General features: G+C 63.8%; 2 protein-coding genes across 7 annotated transcripts; both read right to left on the bottom strand.

The window, feature by feature from the left end:
- Positions 1-224: 224 nt before the first annotated feature.
- On the bottom strand, positions 225-5958 carry TMEM98 (transmembrane protein 98). 4 transcript variants are annotated; one of them, XM_065039800.1, is made up of 7 exons: positions 5802-5958; positions 3448-3635; positions 3100-3231; positions 2822-2855; positions 2612-2727; positions 2476-2535; positions 225-512 (listed from the first exon to the last, which is right to left on the bottom strand). In XM_065039800.1, the coding sequence occupies exons 2-7, from the start codon at positions 3576-3578 to the stop codon at positions 305-307; spliced, it is 681 nt and encodes a 226-aa protein (XP_064895872.1). In that variant the 5' UTR covers positions 3579-3635; positions 5802-5958; the 3' UTR covers positions 225-304. The 4 variants fall into 4 exon arrangements, with proteins under 4 accessions (XP_064895872.1, XP_064895870.1, XP_064895871.1 ...); XM_065039798.1 differs by having other exon boundaries at positions 3448-3652; positions 5802-5923; XM_065039799.1 differs by lacking the exon at positions 5802-5958 and adding an exon at positions 4626-4691 and having other exon boundaries at positions 3448-3652.
- Positions 5959-7065: 1107 nt separating this feature from the next.
- ARHGAP27 (Rho GTPase activating protein 27) lies at positions 7066-18690 on the bottom strand. Of its 3 annotated transcripts, XM_065039793.1 has the most exons (16): positions 18522-18690; positions 17480-18288; positions 13744-14172; positions 12987-13190; positions 12262-12366; positions 12109-12176; positions 11941-12028; positions 10533-10637; positions 9971-10069; positions 9810-9900; positions 9538-9651; positions 9161-9259; positions 8824-8901; positions 8543-8677; positions 7784-7889; positions 7066-7693 (listed from the first exon to the last, which is right to left on the bottom strand). In XM_065039793.1, the coding sequence occupies exons 2-16, from the start codon at positions 18266-18268 to the stop codon at positions 7516-7518; spliced, it is 2688 nt and encodes an 895-aa protein (XP_064895865.1). In that variant the 5' UTR covers positions 18269-18288; positions 18522-18690; the 3' UTR covers positions 7066-7515. The 3 variants fall into 3 exon arrangements, with proteins under 3 accessions (XP_064895865.1, XP_064895866.1, XP_064895867.1); XM_065039794.1 differs by lacking the exons at positions 17480-18288; positions 18522-18690 and adding an exon at positions 16882-17058; XM_065039795.1 differs by lacking the exons at positions 17480-18288; positions 18522-18690 and adding an exon at positions 15868-16045.
- Between the last annotated feature and the right edge of the window lie 520 nt (positions 18691-19210).

Genomic DNA, 19210 nt, shown 5'->3' with positions numbered 1-19210 from the left:
ATAAATCTGTTGCCAAACCCCAAAGTCCCCCCAAATCCCCTAAGACACCCCCCTAAGCTCCCTCGCCCCCCCCAAGCCCCTCTAACCCCCCCAAACTCCCAACCTCTTCCCAAATCCCCTCCAGCCCCCTTAAACCCCCCATCCTCCCTCAAACCCCCCAAGTTCTCCCCCTAAACCCCCTCTGGCACCACAAACCCCCACACCAGGCCACCCCCAGACACCGCCAAGTTTGGTGGGGGGGGGGACACCCCCCACACCAAGGTGTTTATTGGCATGGCAGGGTGGCGGGGGGTGCCAGGGGGTCTCAGATGGCCGACTGCTCCTGCCGGAAGGCCTCGGCGGTGGCCAGCGGGCGCTCGGGCTCGGCGGCCATGGCGGCCTGGCGCAGCACGGCCATGTGCTCCTCGGCCGCCGCCAGCGACCGCTCGACCCAGCTGCGGGCCGCGGGCTGGCGGCAGGCGCTGCGGGTCACCAGCACCAGGTGACTGACCGACAGCAGCAGCGCCGCGGCCCTGCGGGGACACGGGGACCCGTCACCTCCCGCCTGGGCTGGGGACCCCCGGGGGGAGGCGGTGCGTTTGGCACGGGGAGCGTGACTCAGTTTCCCCATCTGTAGCACAGGAGGTGGAGGTTCCCCCAACCCATCCTGCTGGGTCACCCCGCAGTGGTTGTCCCCAACTAAGTGGTACTGGTGTCACCTTACCCCCCTGTGCTGTGTAGCCCCCACCAGGTGACACGGTGGGTTTGACAACAGGAGTGTGCCTCAGTTTCCCCATCTGTAGCGTAGGGGTCTGGAGGTTCCCCCAACCCATCCCGCTGGGTCACCCCGCAGTGGTTGTCCCCAATTAAGTGGTACTGGTGTCACTTTGCCCCCCCTGCCCTGTGCTGTGTGCCACCCCCTGAGTGAGACGGTGGCTTTGATATCAGCAGCGTGCCTCAGTTTCCTATCTGTAGCATGGGGGTGTGCAGATCCCCCCCTCCTCATCCCGCTGGGTCACCCCACAGTGTTTGTCCCCAACTAAGTGGCACTGGTGTCCCTTCACCCCCCCTGGCCAGTGCTGGTTACCCCCCAGGTGAGACGGTGGCTTTGCCACCACGGCTGTGCCTCAGTTTCCCCATCTGCAGCATGGGGGTGTGCGGATCCCCCTGCTCCTCATCCTGCTGGGTCACCCCACAGTGGTTGTCCCCAGAGAGGTGGCATAGGGTGGCACTGGTGTCCCTTTGCCCATATCCCCCATACTGGGTACACACTCCAGGTGAGATGGCGGCTTTGCCACCAGGACTGTGCCTCAGTTTCCCCATCTGCAGCACAGGGGTGTGCAGATCCCCCACTCCTCATCCTGCTGTGTTACCCCACAGTGTTTGTCCCCAACTAAGTGGCACTGGTGTCCCTTCACCCCCCGTGCTGTGTAGCCCCCCCAGGTGATGCGGTGGGTATGACAACAGGAGTGTGCCTCAGTTTCCCCATCTGTAGCACAGGAGGTGGAGGTTCCCCCAACCCATCCTGCTGGGTCACCCTGCAGTGTTTGTCCCCAACTAAGTAGCACTGGTGTCCCTTTGCTCCCCCCACATGCTATGTACCCCCCCAGGTGAGGTGGTGACTTTGATACCGGGAGTATGCCTCATTTTCCCCATCCCTAGCATAGGTGGGTAGAGGTTCCCCCAACCCATCCCACTGGGTCACCCTGCAGTGTTTGTCCCCAATTAAGTGGCACTGGTGTTCCTTCACCCCCCCTGCCCTGTGCTGGTTACCCCCCAGGTGAGATCATGGTTTTGTCACCAGGACTGTGCCTCGGTTTCCCCATCTGTAGCATAGCAGGGGGGTGGAGGGTTCACCCATCCCGCTGGGTCACCCCACAGTGGCTGTCCCCAGATAGGTGGCATAGGGTGGCTCTGGTGTCCCTTCGCCCCCCCTGGGCAGACCCCCAGGGGGAGGTGGTGGGTTTGACAACAGGACTGTGACTCAGTTTCCCCATCTGCAGCATGGGGGTGTGCAGATCCCCCCCTCCTCATCCTGCTGGGTCACCCCACAGTGTTTGTCCCCAACTAAGTGGTACTGGTGTCCCTTTGCCCCCCTGTGCTGTGTGCCCCTCCAGGTGTGGTAGTGGCTTTGCTAGCAAGAGTCTGCCTCAGTTTCCCCATCTGCAGCATAGGGGTGTGGAGGTCTCCCCAACCCATCCCGCTGTGTCACCCCGCAGTGTTTGTCCCCAGCTGGGTGGCACTGGTGTCCCTTTTCCCCCTGCCTCTGCTGGACACCCCCAGATGATATGGTGCATTTGCCACCACGAGTGTGCCTTGTGCCTCAGTTTCCCTGTCTGTAGCACACGAGTGTGCAGGTGCCTCCCCCTGTCATCCCACTGGGTGACCCTGCAGTGGTTGTCCCCAGCTATGCGGCATGGGGTGGCACTCATCTTGTGTCCCCCCACGGATGTCCCCCCACCCAGGGAGCGTCCCCGTCCCTCCTGTCACTGTCACCTTGCATCCAGCAGTTTGGGGTCCAGCGGTGGGTACATGGATCTCACCACATCGTCCACCCTGCCGGCGGGCATGGCGTTAGCCCCGGGGGACAGTGCGGTGACACCCCCACAGAGCCCCGGGACCCCCCTGTCACCTGGGGCTGATGCGTTTGGCCACCACAATGATGTCCCCCAGGCTGGCCGGGGACTTCACGCGGGCGCCCGAGCCCATGGTCATGGCCACCAGCTTCTCGGTCAGCGTGTGGCAGATCTGAGGGGTGGAGGGGACAATGGGAGTGGGACCACGGGGGGCGCTTGATGACACCAGTGCCACAAGTGCCCCCAGTGCCACCCCCTGGACTCACCTTCAGGATGGCGATGCAGTGGGACACCAGACCCCTGTGGGGGAGAAGGAGGGAGTGAATCAGGGTGCCCCCCAAATCCTCATTCCCACTGTGTCCCCCCACCCAGTGCCACGTGTCCCCCAGGCCCTTGGGGACATTCCCACCCAGGGGCTGCCTTGATGACCAACCCTTCCTGGGTTTGGCGACCCCCAAATCTTCACCACCTGGGGGGGGGCTGGCACTGCACGGGGGTGCCCAGCAGTGACAGGGGACATGCCGGGGCGGGGGGACACACTCACGAGGCGTCCTCCACCCAGTCCTCATTCTCCAGGATGGCCTCGATGTGGGGGTTGGTGATGACAACGTCATCCAGCTCCAGCTCCGAGGGCTCCGATGGTGTCTCTGTGGTCCCCATCAGGTCCACGATGGGTCTGTTGGGGACATGGGGACAACCCTGGGGACAGGGCCACCTCCTCAGGCTCCCCCCGCCCTCCCAATGCTGTGATGATGCTGGACATGGCCCCACTATTGTCCCCTCAACGATGCTGGAGGTGTCCCCAGCATCACCCCCAGCCCATGGGGTTTGGGATCCCTCCCCTCACCTGGGGCGGTGACAGGGACGATGTCACCCCCGCGGGGACACTCACTTGGTGTCATAGTGGTGCCGGAAGTCGCCGGGGTGGCAGTATCGCTGCCGGCACACCACCACCAGCGCCACGAAGGACGCCAAGAAGATGGTGGCCAGCACCCCAATGGCCACGATGACAACCGTCTCCATGGCTGGTCCCTGCTGGGGATGACTCAGGCATCCGGTGACATCTCAGCACGACAGGGTCTGCGGTGATAGGGGGACTGGGGAGGGGTCGGGCACCCCATGAATGATCCTGCCCCCCACCTCTGTGCACCCCAAAACACCCCATCAGGAACCGGTGTCACCCACAGAGGGGTCCCAGGTGGGCTGTCCCCACACGTGGGTGGCTGTCTCCACCCTGACATGGTGACATGGGTCTGGGAGCCAGAGAGTGAGGTCTGGACTGTGTGGGGCCATGGGGATCCCTGGAGTCACCCTCTGTGGGGACCCCCAGACCCTGTCCCTGTGGGGCCATGGGGACCCCCAAAGCCTGATCCCTATGGGACTATAGGGATCCTCAGAGCCCTGTCCCTATGGGGCAGTGGGGACCCCCAAAGCCTGATCTCTGTGAGGCCATGGGAACCCCCAGAGCCCTGTCCCTATGGGGCTATAAGGACCCCCAGAGCCCTGTCCCTATGGGGCAGTGGGGACGCCCAAAGCCTGATCCCTATAAGGCCATGGGGACCCCCAGAGACACTCTGTGGAGACCCTCAGAACTCTGTCCCTATGGGGACCCCCAGAGCCCTGTCCCTATGGGGCTATAGGGACCCCCAAATCCTGATCCCTATGGGACTACAGGGATCCCCAGACCCTGTCTCTATAAGGCCATGGGGACCCCCAAAGCCTGATCCCTATGGGACTACAGGGACCCCCAGACCCTGTCTCTATGAGGCCACGGGGACCCCCAAAGCCTGATCCCTATGAGGCCATGGGGACGCCCAGAGCCCTGTCCCTATGGGGATCCCCATCCCCTGTCCCTATGGGGCAGTGGGAACCCCAAAGCCTGATCCCTATAGGGCTATAGGGGATAAACTATAGTGCCAGGCCCAGGGGACACCAGCCCAGGACAGAGCTGACCAGACCCCAGTGTCACCGCATAGGACAGCCAGTGTGTCCCCTGCAGGTGCCACTCTGGGGCTGGGCAGGGACACCCCATTCTGGTGGGTGGGGGGCACCCAGCCCTGCCCTCCCTACCTGCTGCCAGCCAGGAGCCACCGCCGGGGACAGGGACACAGGGACACGGGGACGGTGCCACTTCCGTACCACGCGTGCAAACACCGCAGGCGCCCGACCTTTACACCCTGACTAATGCCTGGGCCCCCCCAGCGCGGGGGGTGCCAGACATGCCCCCCCAAGCCCTCCAGCCCCACCTTTCCCCCTCCACTCCCCCATTAAATCCCATTGAATTTTAAGCCAGGTTTAGTGATTTGGCTTAAGTTCCCAGGCTGGGTGAACTTGTTCCCGTCCCCCCCTCCGTGACACAAGGCTGGGGAGAGCGAAGTGGGGGGGTTGGGACACAGTGGCCCTGTCCCCCCCGCTTTTCCCACTGTGCTTAATGCCTTAAGAGGGATTTTGGGCACCAAAACCTGTCCTGAGCTGTAACCCCTTGGTGCCTGGTCATGGGGGGTGCCAGGGGGAGGCACAGCCTTGCAGGGGGGGGTCCAGTCCCTGGTTGGGTTGGGGTCAGATCCTGTTTATGCACCACTGAGCATTGGGGGGGTCCTGAGCAGCAGTGGGAAATAGGGGGGTCCTGCCAGGGTTTGGGTGGGCGATTCGCTTCTGGGAGGGCCCTAGAAGGGGGTAAAAATGGGGGGCAGCTGGGGGGGGACCGGGGGAGTCCAGTGAGGGTGTGGGGGCCCATGTGAGGGTCTGGGGGGGGGGTCACCGCTGGGGGGTCCGATATGATTCCTGGGGTCCTACAAAGCCCCGGTTGGGGACACACACACATGGAACTTATGGGGTCCCCCGGGGGGGTCGCTCCGGGGGTTTCGAGGCGAGGGGGTCGCTCTGGGGGTCCCGCACGGTTCGGGGGGGGGCGCTCCCGGGGGTCTCAAGGGGCGGGGGGGGTGGGATCGCTGGGGGGTCCTGTACGACCCTGGGAGGCTGGGGGTGACTCTGTGGGTCCCGGGCCGGGGGGGGGTCGCTCCAGGGGGTCCCGCGCAGCCCCGGGGGGGAAATATCACTCCTGAGGGTCTTCTGGGGGTCGCTCCGGGTGTCCCGAGTGGGGGTGACCCTGGTGTCCCCCCCGCCCGTCGCGCTCCCCCGGCGGTTCCCTGCGCGGGACGGGGCGGAGCGACCCCCCCCCGCCCCGGGACCCCCGGCGTTCCTCGGTCCCCTGGGCCCCCCCCGGGTCTCCCGACACCCCCGCACCTGGAGCCGCGGCCGCCGCGCACAAGATGGATCCGGGGAGGGGGCGCGGAGCGGGGGGGGCGGGGGGCGGGCAGGGGGCGGGCAGGGGGGCCCAGGCCGGGATCTGCCCCCGCCCCCCCCGGCCGGCCCCGCCCCCAGCCCCGCAGGGTCCCCACGACGTCCCCAAGTGTCCCCTTGTGTCCCGAAGTCCCTTCGCTGCACCCCCGGAGCATCCTGAAGTGTCCCAAAGTGTCCCCGCTGCAGCCCGAAGTGTCCCGCCGTGTTCCCTCGTGTCCCAGAGTGCCCCCTGCTGCACCTCCAAAGCATCCCGTCACCCCAAAGTGTCCCCTTTGTGTCCCAAAATGGCCCCACTGTGCCTCAAAGGGTCCCCATCCTGTCCCCGTTGTGTCCCCTTATCCCAAAGTGCCCCCCACTGCACCCCCAAAGCGTACCATTGCACCCCAAAGTGTCCCCTTTGTGCGCCAAAATGTCCCCACTGTACCCTAGTGTCCTTTTGTGCCCTGAAATGTCCCCACTGCATCCCCAAGTGTCCCTATAATGTCCCCTTGTGTCCCAAAGTGTTCTCACTGTATCCCAAAGGGCCTCTGTCCTTGTCCCCATTGTGTCCTCTTGTCCCAAAGTGCTCCCCACTGCCCCTCCCGAGCAACCCATTGCACCCCAAAGTGTCCCCTGGTGGCCCAAAATGTCGCCACTGTGCCCCTAATTGTCCCTGTCATGTCCCCTCCTGTCCCAAAGTGCCACCACTGCACCTTCAAAGCATCCCCTGGCATCCTGAAGTGTCCCCACTATATCCCCAACGGTCTCCATCCTGTCCCCATTGTGTCCCCTTGTACGCCAGTGTCCTCTTGTGTCCCAAAATGTCCCCACTGCAACCCAAAGTGCCCTTGTTGCATCCCTAAGTGTCCCTGCCACATCCTAAAGTGTCCCCTCTATATCCCAGCCACCCCCACCCTGTCCCAAACACCTGTCATACACTGACCTGTGCCTGTTGTGCCCCAAAGTGTCACCACTGTGTCCCAAAGCATCCTCCTCCTGTCCCTGCCACATCCTTTAGTGTCCCTGTCACATCCCAAAGCATCTCAGCTGTGTCCCTTATTGTCCCATACTGCCCCGCTTGTGTCCCAAATCATCTCCATCATGACTCAAAGTGTCCCCAACCCAGAGTGGTGACTGTGGGTGATGGGGGCTTGTGTCCCACTGGCACCCACTGTGCCGCTGGTGTCCCCAGGGATGTCCCCATGTCCCTACCAGAGACACCTCGTCCTCACAGCTAAATGGGCTCTTTATTCGGGGACATGTTGGTGGGTTCCTGACAGACAAAGTCCCCATGGGCACAGCCCGGTGTCACCCTGCCCACCCTACCGGTGGCACCGTCCCTGTGGGCACCTCACCTGGGGACACTGGTTCTGTGCCACCAGCGAGATGGGGACCGCAGGGCTCCAATGTCCCTTTTTGACTGACAGGACCCCCCAAACCCCACATACCCCCTGGGGCTCAATGTCCAGAGTGGGTGGCAGCGGAGGACGGGGCGCTTGTGGTGTCCCCAGCTCTGTCACCCCCTCCTTGAGTCACATCCTGGAGCCACCGCACAGCCCTTCATCAAGCCCACGATTGCCAGTGTGAGGTGACATGTGGCCAAGTCCTTTCCCCTGAGATGCTGCTCCTTCATGTCCCCCAGCCCGGGACTCGTCCCCAGGCATGTCCCCAGGGGGGTTTATCCGTCGGGGAAGATGTAGCCATACTGGTGCAGGATGTGCTCCACCACCTGGTTCTGAAACACCATGTGCATGGCCATGGTCCCCTCCTCGGTGGCCGGGCGCAGCAGCGTGGGGCCGAAGACGATGGCGACGCTCTGCACCGACATGCGGTTCTCCTCCTTGTGCTCGATCACCCTGCGGGGACAAGAGGTGGCGTCAACTGGCATGTTCCCAAACCCAGCTCCTGGCCTGGGTTGGGTTTGGGGGGGATGGGATGGTTGTCACCTGCAGAGGTGGCGGAAAAGGACCTTCATGGTGTCATGGTGGGCGGGCGGGAGGGAGAACACGAGGTCACGGATGCAGCGACCCCGCCGGGTCGGGTCCTGCATCTCTGCGAGGCGGGGACAACATGGTGGGTGCTGGGACCTGCAGCTGGGACATGCGTCCCCATCCCTGTCCCCATCCCATCCCATCCCATCCCATCCCATCCCATCCCATCCCATCCCATCATGTCCTGTCCCATCCTGTCTGCTCTGTCCCATCCCATCCCATCCCTTCCCGTCCCATTCCATCTGACCTGTTACATCCCATCTGTTCCATCATGTCCCATCCTGTCAACATCTGTCCCATCATGTCCCATCCTGTCCTGTCTACCATGTCCTGTTCTGTCCTATCCTGTCCCATCCTATTTGTCCCTTCCAATCTGTCCCATCCCATCCCATCCCATCCCATCCCATCCCATCCCATCTGTCCCATCATGTCCCATTGTGTCCCATCCTGTCCTGTCCCATCGTGTCTGCTCTATCCCATCCCATCCCATCCCATCCCATCCCATCCCATCCCATCCCATCCCATCCCATCCCATCCCATCCATCTGTCCTGTTTAATTCCCTCTGTCCCATAATGTCCCATCCAGCCTCATCCTGTCCTGTCTGCCCTGTCCTGTCAACATCTGTCCTATCATGTCCCATCCTGTCCTGTCTGCCATGTACCATCCCATCCCATCCCATCCCACCCCACCCCATTCGTGTCCCCATCCCTCACTGATGGCAGCGATGAACTTGTCGAAGTGGCTGAAGGGGACAAGTGGCTCCGGCAGCTCGCGGAAGAAGAGCTTCAGCGCCCCGGTGACAACATGGACGTCCTCCCAACGCCCGTCATCCAGGTCCAGGTGCTCGTCTGTGGGCCAGGGCAGCACCTCAGGCAGGTCCCAGCACCCCAGGGACAGGTGAGGGTCCTTGTCCCTCCCTCCCTGGGCAAACCCCTGTCACCCAGCAGGGGATTATATCCCATTTGTCCCCTGTTGTCACTGCGGGTGACCCTACCGTGCTCCACTTTGTAGCGCAGTTTCTGGATGGTGGCCAGGTTGCCGCTGACCCGGTACAGCCCATCGATGTCCAGCCCTGGCAGAGGACAGTGGAGATGGGGTTGAAGTCACTTTTTGATGTGACGCCAGCCACCAGCTCTGGGTCCCCACATGTCCCCACTGTCACCCGTGGTGACAGTGACTGATAGGGCCACGCCGGTGCCCGCAGCAGCCAACACAGGGCTTTCAGGGCAAACCCAGCAATGGAATTTTGGCTTTCCCCAGGGTGTCACCATGGAGGTGTCACCATGGAGGTGCACCCCGGTTGTCCCTATCCCTGTCCCCAGCTCGGGTACCTCTCCTCTCCACACTCTGGATGCAGAGCAGGACGAAACGCGGCACCGTCCCGCGCTCCCGCTCGCACAGCACCTGCAGCGAGCAGCCGAAAATCTGATCTGGAAAAGAAGAACCCAAAGCAGAAGCTTGAGCACACAGCTGGGTGACATCAAAATGACACCCCGGTGGCAGGGACGGTGCTGGGGACATCACAGAAGGGTCCATTCCCGTAAGGGTGGTGGGAAGGGATGTGACATGCCTAAGCCCATCACTGTGATGTTGGGCCTGGGGTTGGGGTTTGTCCCCCAACCCGCTGTCCCCGCTCCATCCCCCGCTGTCCCCAGACACCCCCCACCCTGGGGACACCCCGAGGGGGCTCAGCCCCCCCAGCACTCACCCTTGATGTAGCCCCTCTCACGCAGGGACTGCAGCGTCGGCCGCCTCTGCAGGAACTTGCGCAGTTTGGTCCGGACTTTGTTGGAGTCGCTCTCACCGCTGGTGCTGCCCATGGCTGCCGGGGACAGGGGTCATGTCACCGGTGTCCCAAGGAGGTGGGGACACCATGGGGTGTCACCCGAGTTCCCAATGTATGACTTTGCTGGTGCCACCCCTGTGTCCATCCTTGTGCCACCCTGGTGTCTGTCCCCATGCCGGGGTGTCCCCCCTCACCTGCCCGCTTCTCCTCGCTGCCCCCCAGCTTCTCCCGGGAGCCGAATTCTGCCCCGTTCTCTGCATCCTCCGTGCCGGGGACATCGGTGCCCTGGGGAAGGGACAGTGTGAGACCCCTATGACCATCCCCAGGGTGACATGGCGGGGTGGCAGGTGCTCACCATCCTGCCGATGCTGTCGGCGATGGCCTTGTGCCAGGCGGTGATGATCTGCTCCGTGTCGTGCTGCAGGAGGAACTCGGAGCCGTCCCGCGTCCGCAGCTGCGGGGACAGTGGCAGCGTCAGGCAGGGACATGCAGGGACAGGCAGGGCCATGGTCACTTGGCTCACTCAGTCACTACCCCCAAGTTTTGGGGGCTGGGTTATGGCTGAGAACGGCACTCAACTCATCACACCAATGACCCCAACTATTTGCTGAGGTAGCTGGAAACCTCCTCCCTGTGCGAAGCCCAAGAGGAAAAACCCCTCCAGGAGTGGGGACATCCCTTGGGGACATGTTACTGCCCATAGGAAAGGGACAATGGCCAGCAGCGTGGCCCTTTGCTCCCAGACTGGGGACACCGTCCCCACTGCTACCAAGCCCAGCGCGTCCCTTCCACCACTGGTGGGATGAACTGGGAGGGTGCTGGCGGTGCCACCAACCCATGGCCACACGTGGACGCTGGTGGGTGACCGCTGTCCCCCCCACTGTCACCACTGTCCCCTCCACTGTCACCGGGCTCACCTCCAGGACATGCTTCTTGCTGGACTTGTCCTTGGTGGCCCAGGCCAGGGTGGCCCCGCGCAGCTCCACCGTGTGCTCAGGGGTGCTCAGGGTGCTGGGGTGACGCTGTGGGAACAAGGGGTGAAGGTGACACTGCTGGCACCCACCCAGAGGGGCTGGGGACACCAGGGTCCTGCTCTGAGTGGGGGCTGCAGGCTTTTAGGAGTGGCATTTGTCCCCTGGGGGACAGCTCTGTCCCCTCCCCTGGCACTGGGGTCCCTCTGCAGGACCAGGACGTGGTGCTGGTGACATGGGGTGGGTGTTGTGGCCACCAGCCTGGGGACAACCGGGTCCGACAGCCACCTTGTGGGACAGTCCCAGCACTGACCCTGGGGGTCTTCAGCTTTGGGGTCCTCCTTGGTGACATCCCCATGTGGGGGCAGCATTAATGTGGGTGGCTGTCCCTGTCCCCAGGGAGGGGACAGTCTCTGGGGGTTGTCACAGGGGACAAGTCTCGGTCCCTTGCATTTGGGTGGCTTTGGCCTCATTAAGGGGGTTTCCAGAAGGGCCCCCCCAGGAAGAGCCCTGCACCTGTGTCCCAGTGGTGTGTCCCCCCCAGGGTGTGTGTCTGTCCCGTCTGTCACCACAGGGTGTTGCAAGACCCACGGCAGCTTCTGCATCCGGTGGCGGGTGCTGGGGGGGCTGTGTTGGGTGCTGCTTCCTCCCCGCTCACCCCGACAAGCTCCGTGTGTGGGGGGGTCACCCCAACCCTGGCCCAGCTCCTGTGGGGGGGTCCTTGTGTGCGGGGGGAGGTGTGAGCACATGGGTTGGCTTAAGGTGACCCAGCCTGGAGCTGGGGAAGTCTGGGCCCCTCCCAGGGGTGCTGGGTCTGTCCTGGGGGTGCTGGACTCATCCTATGGGTGCTGGTCCCATCTCGTGGGTGTGAGCCCTCTCCCATGGGTGCTGGCCCTCTCCCATGGATGATAGCCCTATCCTATGGGTGATGGCCCCATCCTGTGGGTGCTGGCCCTCTCCCATGGATGTTAGCCCTATCCTATGGGTGCTGGCCCCAGCCCACAGCTTCTGGCCCCCTCCCATGGGTCCTGACCCTATTCCACGGGTGCTGGCCATATTCGTGGGTGCTGGCCCCATCCTACAGCTGCTTGCCTCGTCCCATGGGTACTGGCCCTGTCCCATGCATGCTAGCCCTGTCCCATGGGTGCTGGCCTCATCCCATGGATGTTAGCCCTGTCCCATGAGTGCTGGCCCCATCCTGCAGGTTCTGGACCCCTCCCATGTGTCCTGACCCTATTCCATGGGTGCTGGCCCCATCCACAGGTTCTGGCCCCCTCCAATGGGTACTGGCCCCCTCCAATGGGTACTGGCCCCCTCCCATGGGTGCTGCCCCCCGAGGCTGTTGGGCTCTCACCAAGGCGCCGGCAGCCGAGTGCTTGGAGTCCCTGAAGAAGGTGAGGATTCCTCCCTCCAGCACCGTCCAGGAGGAGCTCCAGTTCTTCCTGGGGGGACAGGGGTGTCACATGGGGGACAGCCCAGCCCTTGGCCCCTCCAACCCCCAAGGACATGGGGACACACTCACCGGAGCCTCTTCCCTCTGTCTGCTGTCTTGGTCCGGTTGAGCACCCCGGCTTTTTCGAGGCTTTTCAACTGGAAGGGAAAGCCGGGGGGGGGTGTGTGTGTCACATTTGTCCCCTGCCCCTCTTGGGGTCGCCCACCCTCCCAGGACACTCACCTTCTCCTCCCGGGGGGCCGGTGACACGGGGCTGTGCCAGGCGAGGGACCCGCTGTCCTGGCTGGAGCCACTGCTGGCTCGCTGGTGACGGCCACTTGGGGGGCCCTGGGGGGAGCGGGTGATACTGGGGGTGCCCGTGTCCCATGGCTGCTGGGCTTGGTGCCCTCTGCACCCCCAGCCCCCGCCCTCAGCTGCGGTGGCCCCAGGGGGGTGCTTGTCCCCTGGCAGATGGCCCTGTCCCCGTCCATGCTCCATCCTCATTCCCAGCCTTGTTCCCATCCCTATCACTGTCCCTGTCACATTTCCTGTCCCCATCATTGTCTCTGTTCCCATCCCCATCCCTAGCTCTGTCCCCATTGCTACCCCTGTCTCTATACTCATCTCCAGCCTTGTTCCCATCCCTGTCACTGTCCCTGTCCCCATCCCAGTCCCTGTCTCCATCCCCATCCCTGTCCCCACCTCCATCCTTGTCCCCATTCTTGTCTCCATCTATCTCTGTCCCTATACTTATCTCTGTCCCCATTCCAATCTCTGTCCCCATCTCTGTTCCTATCTCCATCCCTGTTCTTATTCCCATTATTCACCCTGTCCCCATCCCTATATCTCTAGGCCCATCCCTGTCCCCATCCATATCCCCATCTCCACCTCTATTCCCATCCCATCCCATCCCATCCCATCCCATCCCATCCCAACCCATCCCATCCCATCCCATCCCATCCCCGTACCGTGTCAGACGTGAAGTTCTCTGGGTAGAACACTTGGCCATGTCCGTACCAGCCTGGGGGGGAGCTCAGCTCCTCGGGGCGCCTCGGGGACAGACAGACGGTGGCCCCCTGATCATAGGAGCCCACGGGTGAGTAGTCCTCCTCGGGATAACCCTCCAGCTCATCTGGAGACAGGTCGGGATAGTCTGTTTCTGGAGTGGGTGGCTGGAGAGAAGACCAAGGTCAAGATCTTGTGCCCACCAAGAGTATCCGTACCCCCAAACCATGGCCAGCCCAGGTGGGGGCTGTCTCCATCTGCATATGCATCTCTACCTCCATCCCCATCCCTGCCTCCATTCCCACCCTCATGTCCATCTCCATCTCCATCTCCATCTCCATCTCCATCTCCATCATTTCCATCCCTCTTCTCCTTCTCCTTCTCCTCCTCCTTCTCCTTCTCCTTCTCCTTCTCCTTCTCCTTCTCCTTCTCCTTCTCCTTCTCCTCCTCCTCCTCCTTCTCCTTCTCCTTCTCCTTCTCCTTCTCCTTCTCCTTCTCCTTCTCCTTCTCCTTCTCCTTCTCCTTCTCCTTCTCCTCCTGCTTCTCCTCCATCCCTGTCCCCACCCCTGTCCCCATCCCTGTCTCCACCTCCATCTCCATTCTCCATCCCCATCCTCATTGCCACCTCCATCATCTCCATCTCCACCTCCATCATCTCCATCTCCATCTCCATCCCCATCTCCACCCCCACCCCACGCCCAGGCCTCTCCGGGTGCTCACCCTCTGCTCCATGGGACCGTACCGCGTCACCCCAGGGTACATATCCCGGGGGCTGCCTCCGTCTCCCGCCTGGGGGGGGTCCCACGACGTCTCACCTGTTACCGAATTATAGAAAAAGGCCTGTCCGCTGCCTTCGTCCACGTGCTGCTCCCACGCGGGAAACTCTGGGCTGTGGGTGAGCGAGGAGGCGGGAGAGGCGGCGGGACTCACTCCATCTTCTGCCTGCCCAAAGGGACAGTCCCACGTGGTCTCGCCCGTCACCGGGTTATAATAAAACAAATGTCCGCTCTCCGTGTCCGTGTGCGTTTCCCAGTCCGACACGGAGCTGCCGGGCTCCTCCGGGGCCGAGCCGGCGGCCGCGGCTTCTTCCTGCAGCTCCTGGATGTTGAGGTAGATGGGGGCAGGCGGCTCCTCCGGCTCCTTACGTGCCTGGGGGGACACGCGTGGGTCACTCGGGTGCTGTGGTTGGCAGTGGGTGCTGGGGATGGTGATCCTGGGGTGTCCATCCTGCCCAGGCACCCCCTGAGAGCAATGGGGTGTCAATGGCTGGGAGGGTGAAGGGCACCCATGGCACCTCGTGGGGCAGGGAGCACCCAGCTGGCAGTGGGGATAAGAGTCTGGTCTGGGCATGGAGGGACACCTTGGGATTGGGGTGTCGTGGTCCCCAGTGTCAGCACTGGTACCCATGTCACCCGCTGTGCCTGCACCCTCGGGAGCTGCACCCAGGGTTTTGGCATCAGCATCAGCATCCAGCGCTTGCACCCACATCATCTGCACCCCAACAACCAGCATCAGCACCCAGCGCTTCACCCTCGTCATCTGCACCCCAACCATCAGCATCAGCACCCAGCCCTTCACCCACATCGTCTGCACCCCAACAATCAGCATCAGCACCCAGCACTTCACCCTCATCATCTGCACCCCAACCATCAGCACCCAGCACTTCACCCTCATCATCTGCACCCCAACCATCAGCACCCAGCGCTTCACCCTCACCATCTGCACCCCAACAATCAGCATCAGCACCCAGTGCTCCACCCACATCATCTGCACCCCAGCCACCAGCATCAGCACCCAGCGCTTCACCCACATCATCTGCACCCCAACCACCAGCACCCAGCACTTGCACCCACATCGTCTGCACCCACATGGTCTTCACCCACATCACCTGCACCCACAGCATCAGCACCCGGCACTTGCACCCACATCATCTGCACCCCAAACATTGGCATCAGCACCCCAGAACCTCCATCTGCATCATTTGCACCCCAACCTTTGGCATCAGCACCCTCAGTGCTCGCACCCGCATTGTCTGCACCCACACATCAGCACCCCCAACATCAGCACCCCTGGGACATCACCAACACCCCCATCACCTGCACCCCCAGCCTCTGCCCCACATTGCCAGCACTCAGACCCTCTGCACCCGCATTGCCAGCACCCTCAATCACCCCCCAGCACCCCAACCCTGTGGCTGAACAGGCCTGAGACCGGCAGCACCACCACCACACCCCAAAATCAACACCCGAAGCACCCCCAGTGTGGCCAGCTGGCTGTCCCCCATCCATGGGGCTGTTTGGGGGCGTGGGGACATGTCCCCTGGGACCGAGCACCCGTGGGTGGTGGCAGCGGGGGGTGTCCCTTCCTGCCACCCTTTGATCCTCCCTCCAGCCTCCAACGGCTGCGGGGACAAAGTTTCCCAACCCAGCCCTGCCTGTCACCCTGGGGGGGGACAATGGGTTGGGTGTCCTTGGGGACACCCTGGAGTGGAGGGGGACAGCAGATCCAGTGTCCCCATGGACACCCCATCACCCTCCTCCTTAGAGCCCCCCCGTACTGTGGTGAGTGGGGCTGGAAACCCAGTGCAAGAGGCCACTATCAGCTTGGGGACAAGGGGGTGACAATAGGGGACTGAGCCCCCCCAGCCACTCCCATGGGTGCACCCTGGGGGTTCCTCTCCCTTTGGGGAGCCGGGTGCCCCTCACCGCTTTGGGACGGGCCTTGTGTCACCCGCCGGTGCCACCTCCACAGCCTGGACACCCGGGGGAATTCGGGAGGTGGCTTGGAAAGGGGACACCCAACACCCCCCACCCCCAGCGGGGTGCACCCATGGGTGCTGCCTACCTTCCCCAACCGCAGCAGCCGCGACACCCGGCTACGGGACCGCTGCCGAGCCCCCGACACCCCGTCCCCCATGGTGGGGGACACTGGGGGGGACACAGCCGGTGGGGACAGCGAGGGGCTGCGGTGACGCCGATGGCGCCTGTGCCGGGCCCAGCGCCGCTTCCTGCCGGGCTCAGGAGCGGAAGAGCCGCCGCCAGGCCCAGCCGTTGGGCGGAATTGGCTTTTTTTGGGGTTGTTGTCACCCCGGCGGCCGCCACCGCGTCACCCACCACCCATCACCCAGCAAAGACAAGGCCGAGCAAGCAGGAATCGCGCAGGGACTGGCACAGGGACACACACAATTGTGTCCCCCACAATTAGGGTGGCCCATCCGCCATCATGTCACTCCAATGGCCGTGGCTTGGGGACAAACCCGGGGGGGTGGTGGTGTCCCCCATGTCCCCTCAACACCGGGGTCACCCTGTCCTGGTGGGTGCACGTGGTGTTTGGGCCCCGGCGGTGCCGACACCGGGTGGTTTTGGTGCTGCTTGGGTTTGGGTTGGGGAGGGGGACGGCACCGGGGTTGCGGACATCACTGTGTCCCCCCCTGGATGGGGAACGGTGGCCTTGGGGGTGCAAAGGTCAACGGGGGTTCACCCGGCATGGCTGGGGCTGCAGGGTGCAAATTGGGGTGTAAAACGGGGTGTAAAATAGGGTTTAAAATGGGATTTAAACCCCAGCTGCCCACCCCCAACACCCCCTTTCCTCCAGCAAAACCCCCCCTGGGCACCACAGCTGCCCTTGAACCCCCAAAGTGGGGGACTTGGGGGCTCAGGGTCCTGCAGATGCCTGGGGTCACCCCAAAAATAGGTGCTGGAGTGTGTGTGTGTGAGCAAAGACACAGGACACCCCCCCGCCATGACCCTCTGGTCCCACTGCACCTGGAGAGCACGCTGGGGGCACCCCCACCCTTGGGTGCCCCGACACCAGAGGGGTGCAGCGTGGGGGTGCTGGGAAGGGCCCCTCGCTACTTACAGGTGTGGGGTGAGCGCGGTTTTGGGGCGGCGGGGGCCGGGGTGCCCCCAGCACCCACCTCCGGCTGGGGTGCTGCGCCCAGGTGTGACACCCGCCCCAGCGGGGAGGAGCCGCTCGCGCCCTGTTAACCCCTTTCTGCCCTTTTCGCCCCAGAAACCGCATTGGGATGGGGTGTGGGACCCCCCTCAAAGACCCCTGGGTGGAACTGAACCCCCCCCGGGGACAACGGGGCTCTGCAACCCGGGGGGATGTGGCTGTGGGGATAAAGCAGGAGGGGCGCAGAGCCCTGTGCCCAGGGGTGTCCGTGGGGGTGGCGAAACTGAGGGACAGTGCGGGGAAGGTTCTTGGGGTGGGTGCCTTGATAAACCTGTATTGTGGGGGGGATTGTCCCTCGTTTTGGGGACATGGGGGTCCCGGGGGTGGCAGCGGTGCTGGGGAGCCCCTAAGTGCCACCCCACTCTGTGCCACCACATCATGCCGGGGGGGGGGACACTGGACATTGAATAGTCAGGGGACATTGAATAGTCAGGGGGCGCCCCACCGCCCCTCAACTCTCCCAGCGCTGCCTTTGGGGACAGCACTGGGGATGTCACCGTACCTGAGCCGTATGGCCGGACCCCGGCCACCTCCTGGTGTCCCTGTCCCTGCCGGGGCCGTGCAGGGTCTCGGAGCGGCTCTTGCCAAGTGGGCGAGTGTGTCCAGGGGGGTCACTGCGCAACCCCGTAGCGGTGGCACCGCGTGGTGTCACCCGTGCCAGGTCATCCAGGGAGTGCGAGGGGCGCACGGGCTCGGTGGGGTGGGGAGGCAGCCGTGGGGGGACCCGAAAAGAGCTGAGGACTGGTGTGGAGTCCCTCCGGGGTGCCAAGTCCCTCGGGGACACCGAGTCCCTCCGGGGCGCCAGGTCTCTTGGAGACACTGAGTCTCTTCTGGGTGCCAAGTCCCTCCTGGGTACCGAGTCCCTCTGGGCTGCCAGGTCCCTTGGGGACACTGAGTCTCTCCTGGGCACCACGTCCCTTCGGGTCACCGAGTCCCCCTGTGGCACTGTGCACCCCCCAGCCGTCTCCTCCGTTTCGGCGGCACCGATGAACCGATACTCGTAGGTCGGCGGCTGCTGCGGGACGAGTGTGGCTGGATCCGTCCCGGCGCGTCGCAGCGGCGGGGGCTCGAGCCGGGCTGGGGTGGCCATGGGGGGCAGCTCCTTCACGTACTGGGCAGGGATGTAGAAGGGCCGGGTGTCCCCACTCCTCTTGACGTGCCACCAATGGTGGTTGGTTCTCTTGAGCAGGACGTAGCGCTCATTGGGTTTGATGGACACCAAGGTCCCGTCCTTGGCCCGGTACTCGAAGCCATACTCCACCAGCACCAACGCCTCCTCCGCCGCCTCCATGGCCGCGCCGGCGCCTCTGCCTGCGGGACACGGGGTGGGGAGGGAGTGACGGCAGCTCCCGACCCCTCGGGGACACCGAGAGACACAAGTTGAGGGGTCCCCGTCGATCCCCAACCCCGTGCGGCAGCTCCACAAACAACCCAAACCCGCCCTGGGGTCACCGCCACCATCCTCACCCACCGTCCCCAAGCCACCAAAGCCACCGAGCCCCAAGTCCCAGAGTCCCCAAAGCCACGGATCCCCCGGATCTCACCTCTGGCCGGCGCTGGGGTGCAGTGGGGGCGGTGGGTGTGCGCGGCTCTGGCTCGTGCCCGCGCCGGGCTGGTCCCGACTCGCCCCGTTTCCTGCCGACGCCTCCACCAAAGACGGGGCCGGGCTCTGCGGAGCGTGGGGTGCCCGGCCCCCGGCTGCAGGAGGGGGACGGGGGGGACCTGGCTGGTTTCCTCCCCTCAGGGTGGGAGGGAAGGGACAGGACGATGGCGGAGGGGACGGAGGGGACAGAGGGGACCCGCTGCCGCCTGGGCGAGGAAACGGCTCCTCGGGAGGTTCCTGCTGCAGGAAGGGCCCAGCCCCACGGCTGAGCCAGGATTTGCGCCGCTGCCGGATCCGGCACGGCCTCCGCGGGCAGGGGGATGGGACCCCCGTTTGGGGGGTCCCATAGGAGCCACACTGTGCTGGCTTTTGTCCCCTCCAGCCCCCAGAGTCCCACTGGTGTCCCTGTGCTGGTGGGTGCACCCAGATCCTCCTGGCACTGGGGAAAAGAACAACCGGAGATGCTGATGGTGGTGGGGAGCAGATGGGAAGGAAAATGAGGTAGAGAAAATGGGGAAGGGTCCCCCAAGCACCCCAAAAATCCACAGGGGACGGGCAGGGGGAACTGAGGATGTACAAGGGGGACGGAGAACGAGCAGTATCCCCGTTCTGAACCCTCTTCCCACGGAA

The sequence above is a fragment of the Columba livia genome, chromosome 23 (genome assembly GCF_036013475.1).
Source record: "Columba livia isolate bColLiv1 breed racing homer chromosome 23, bColLiv1.pat.W.v2, whole genome shotgun sequence".
Lineage (NCBI taxonomy): Eukaryota > Metazoa > Chordata > Aves > Columbiformes > Columbidae > Columba > Columba livia.
Note: the sequence above shows the minus strand (reverse complement) of the source record. Positions and strands in the feature narration are given on the sequence as shown.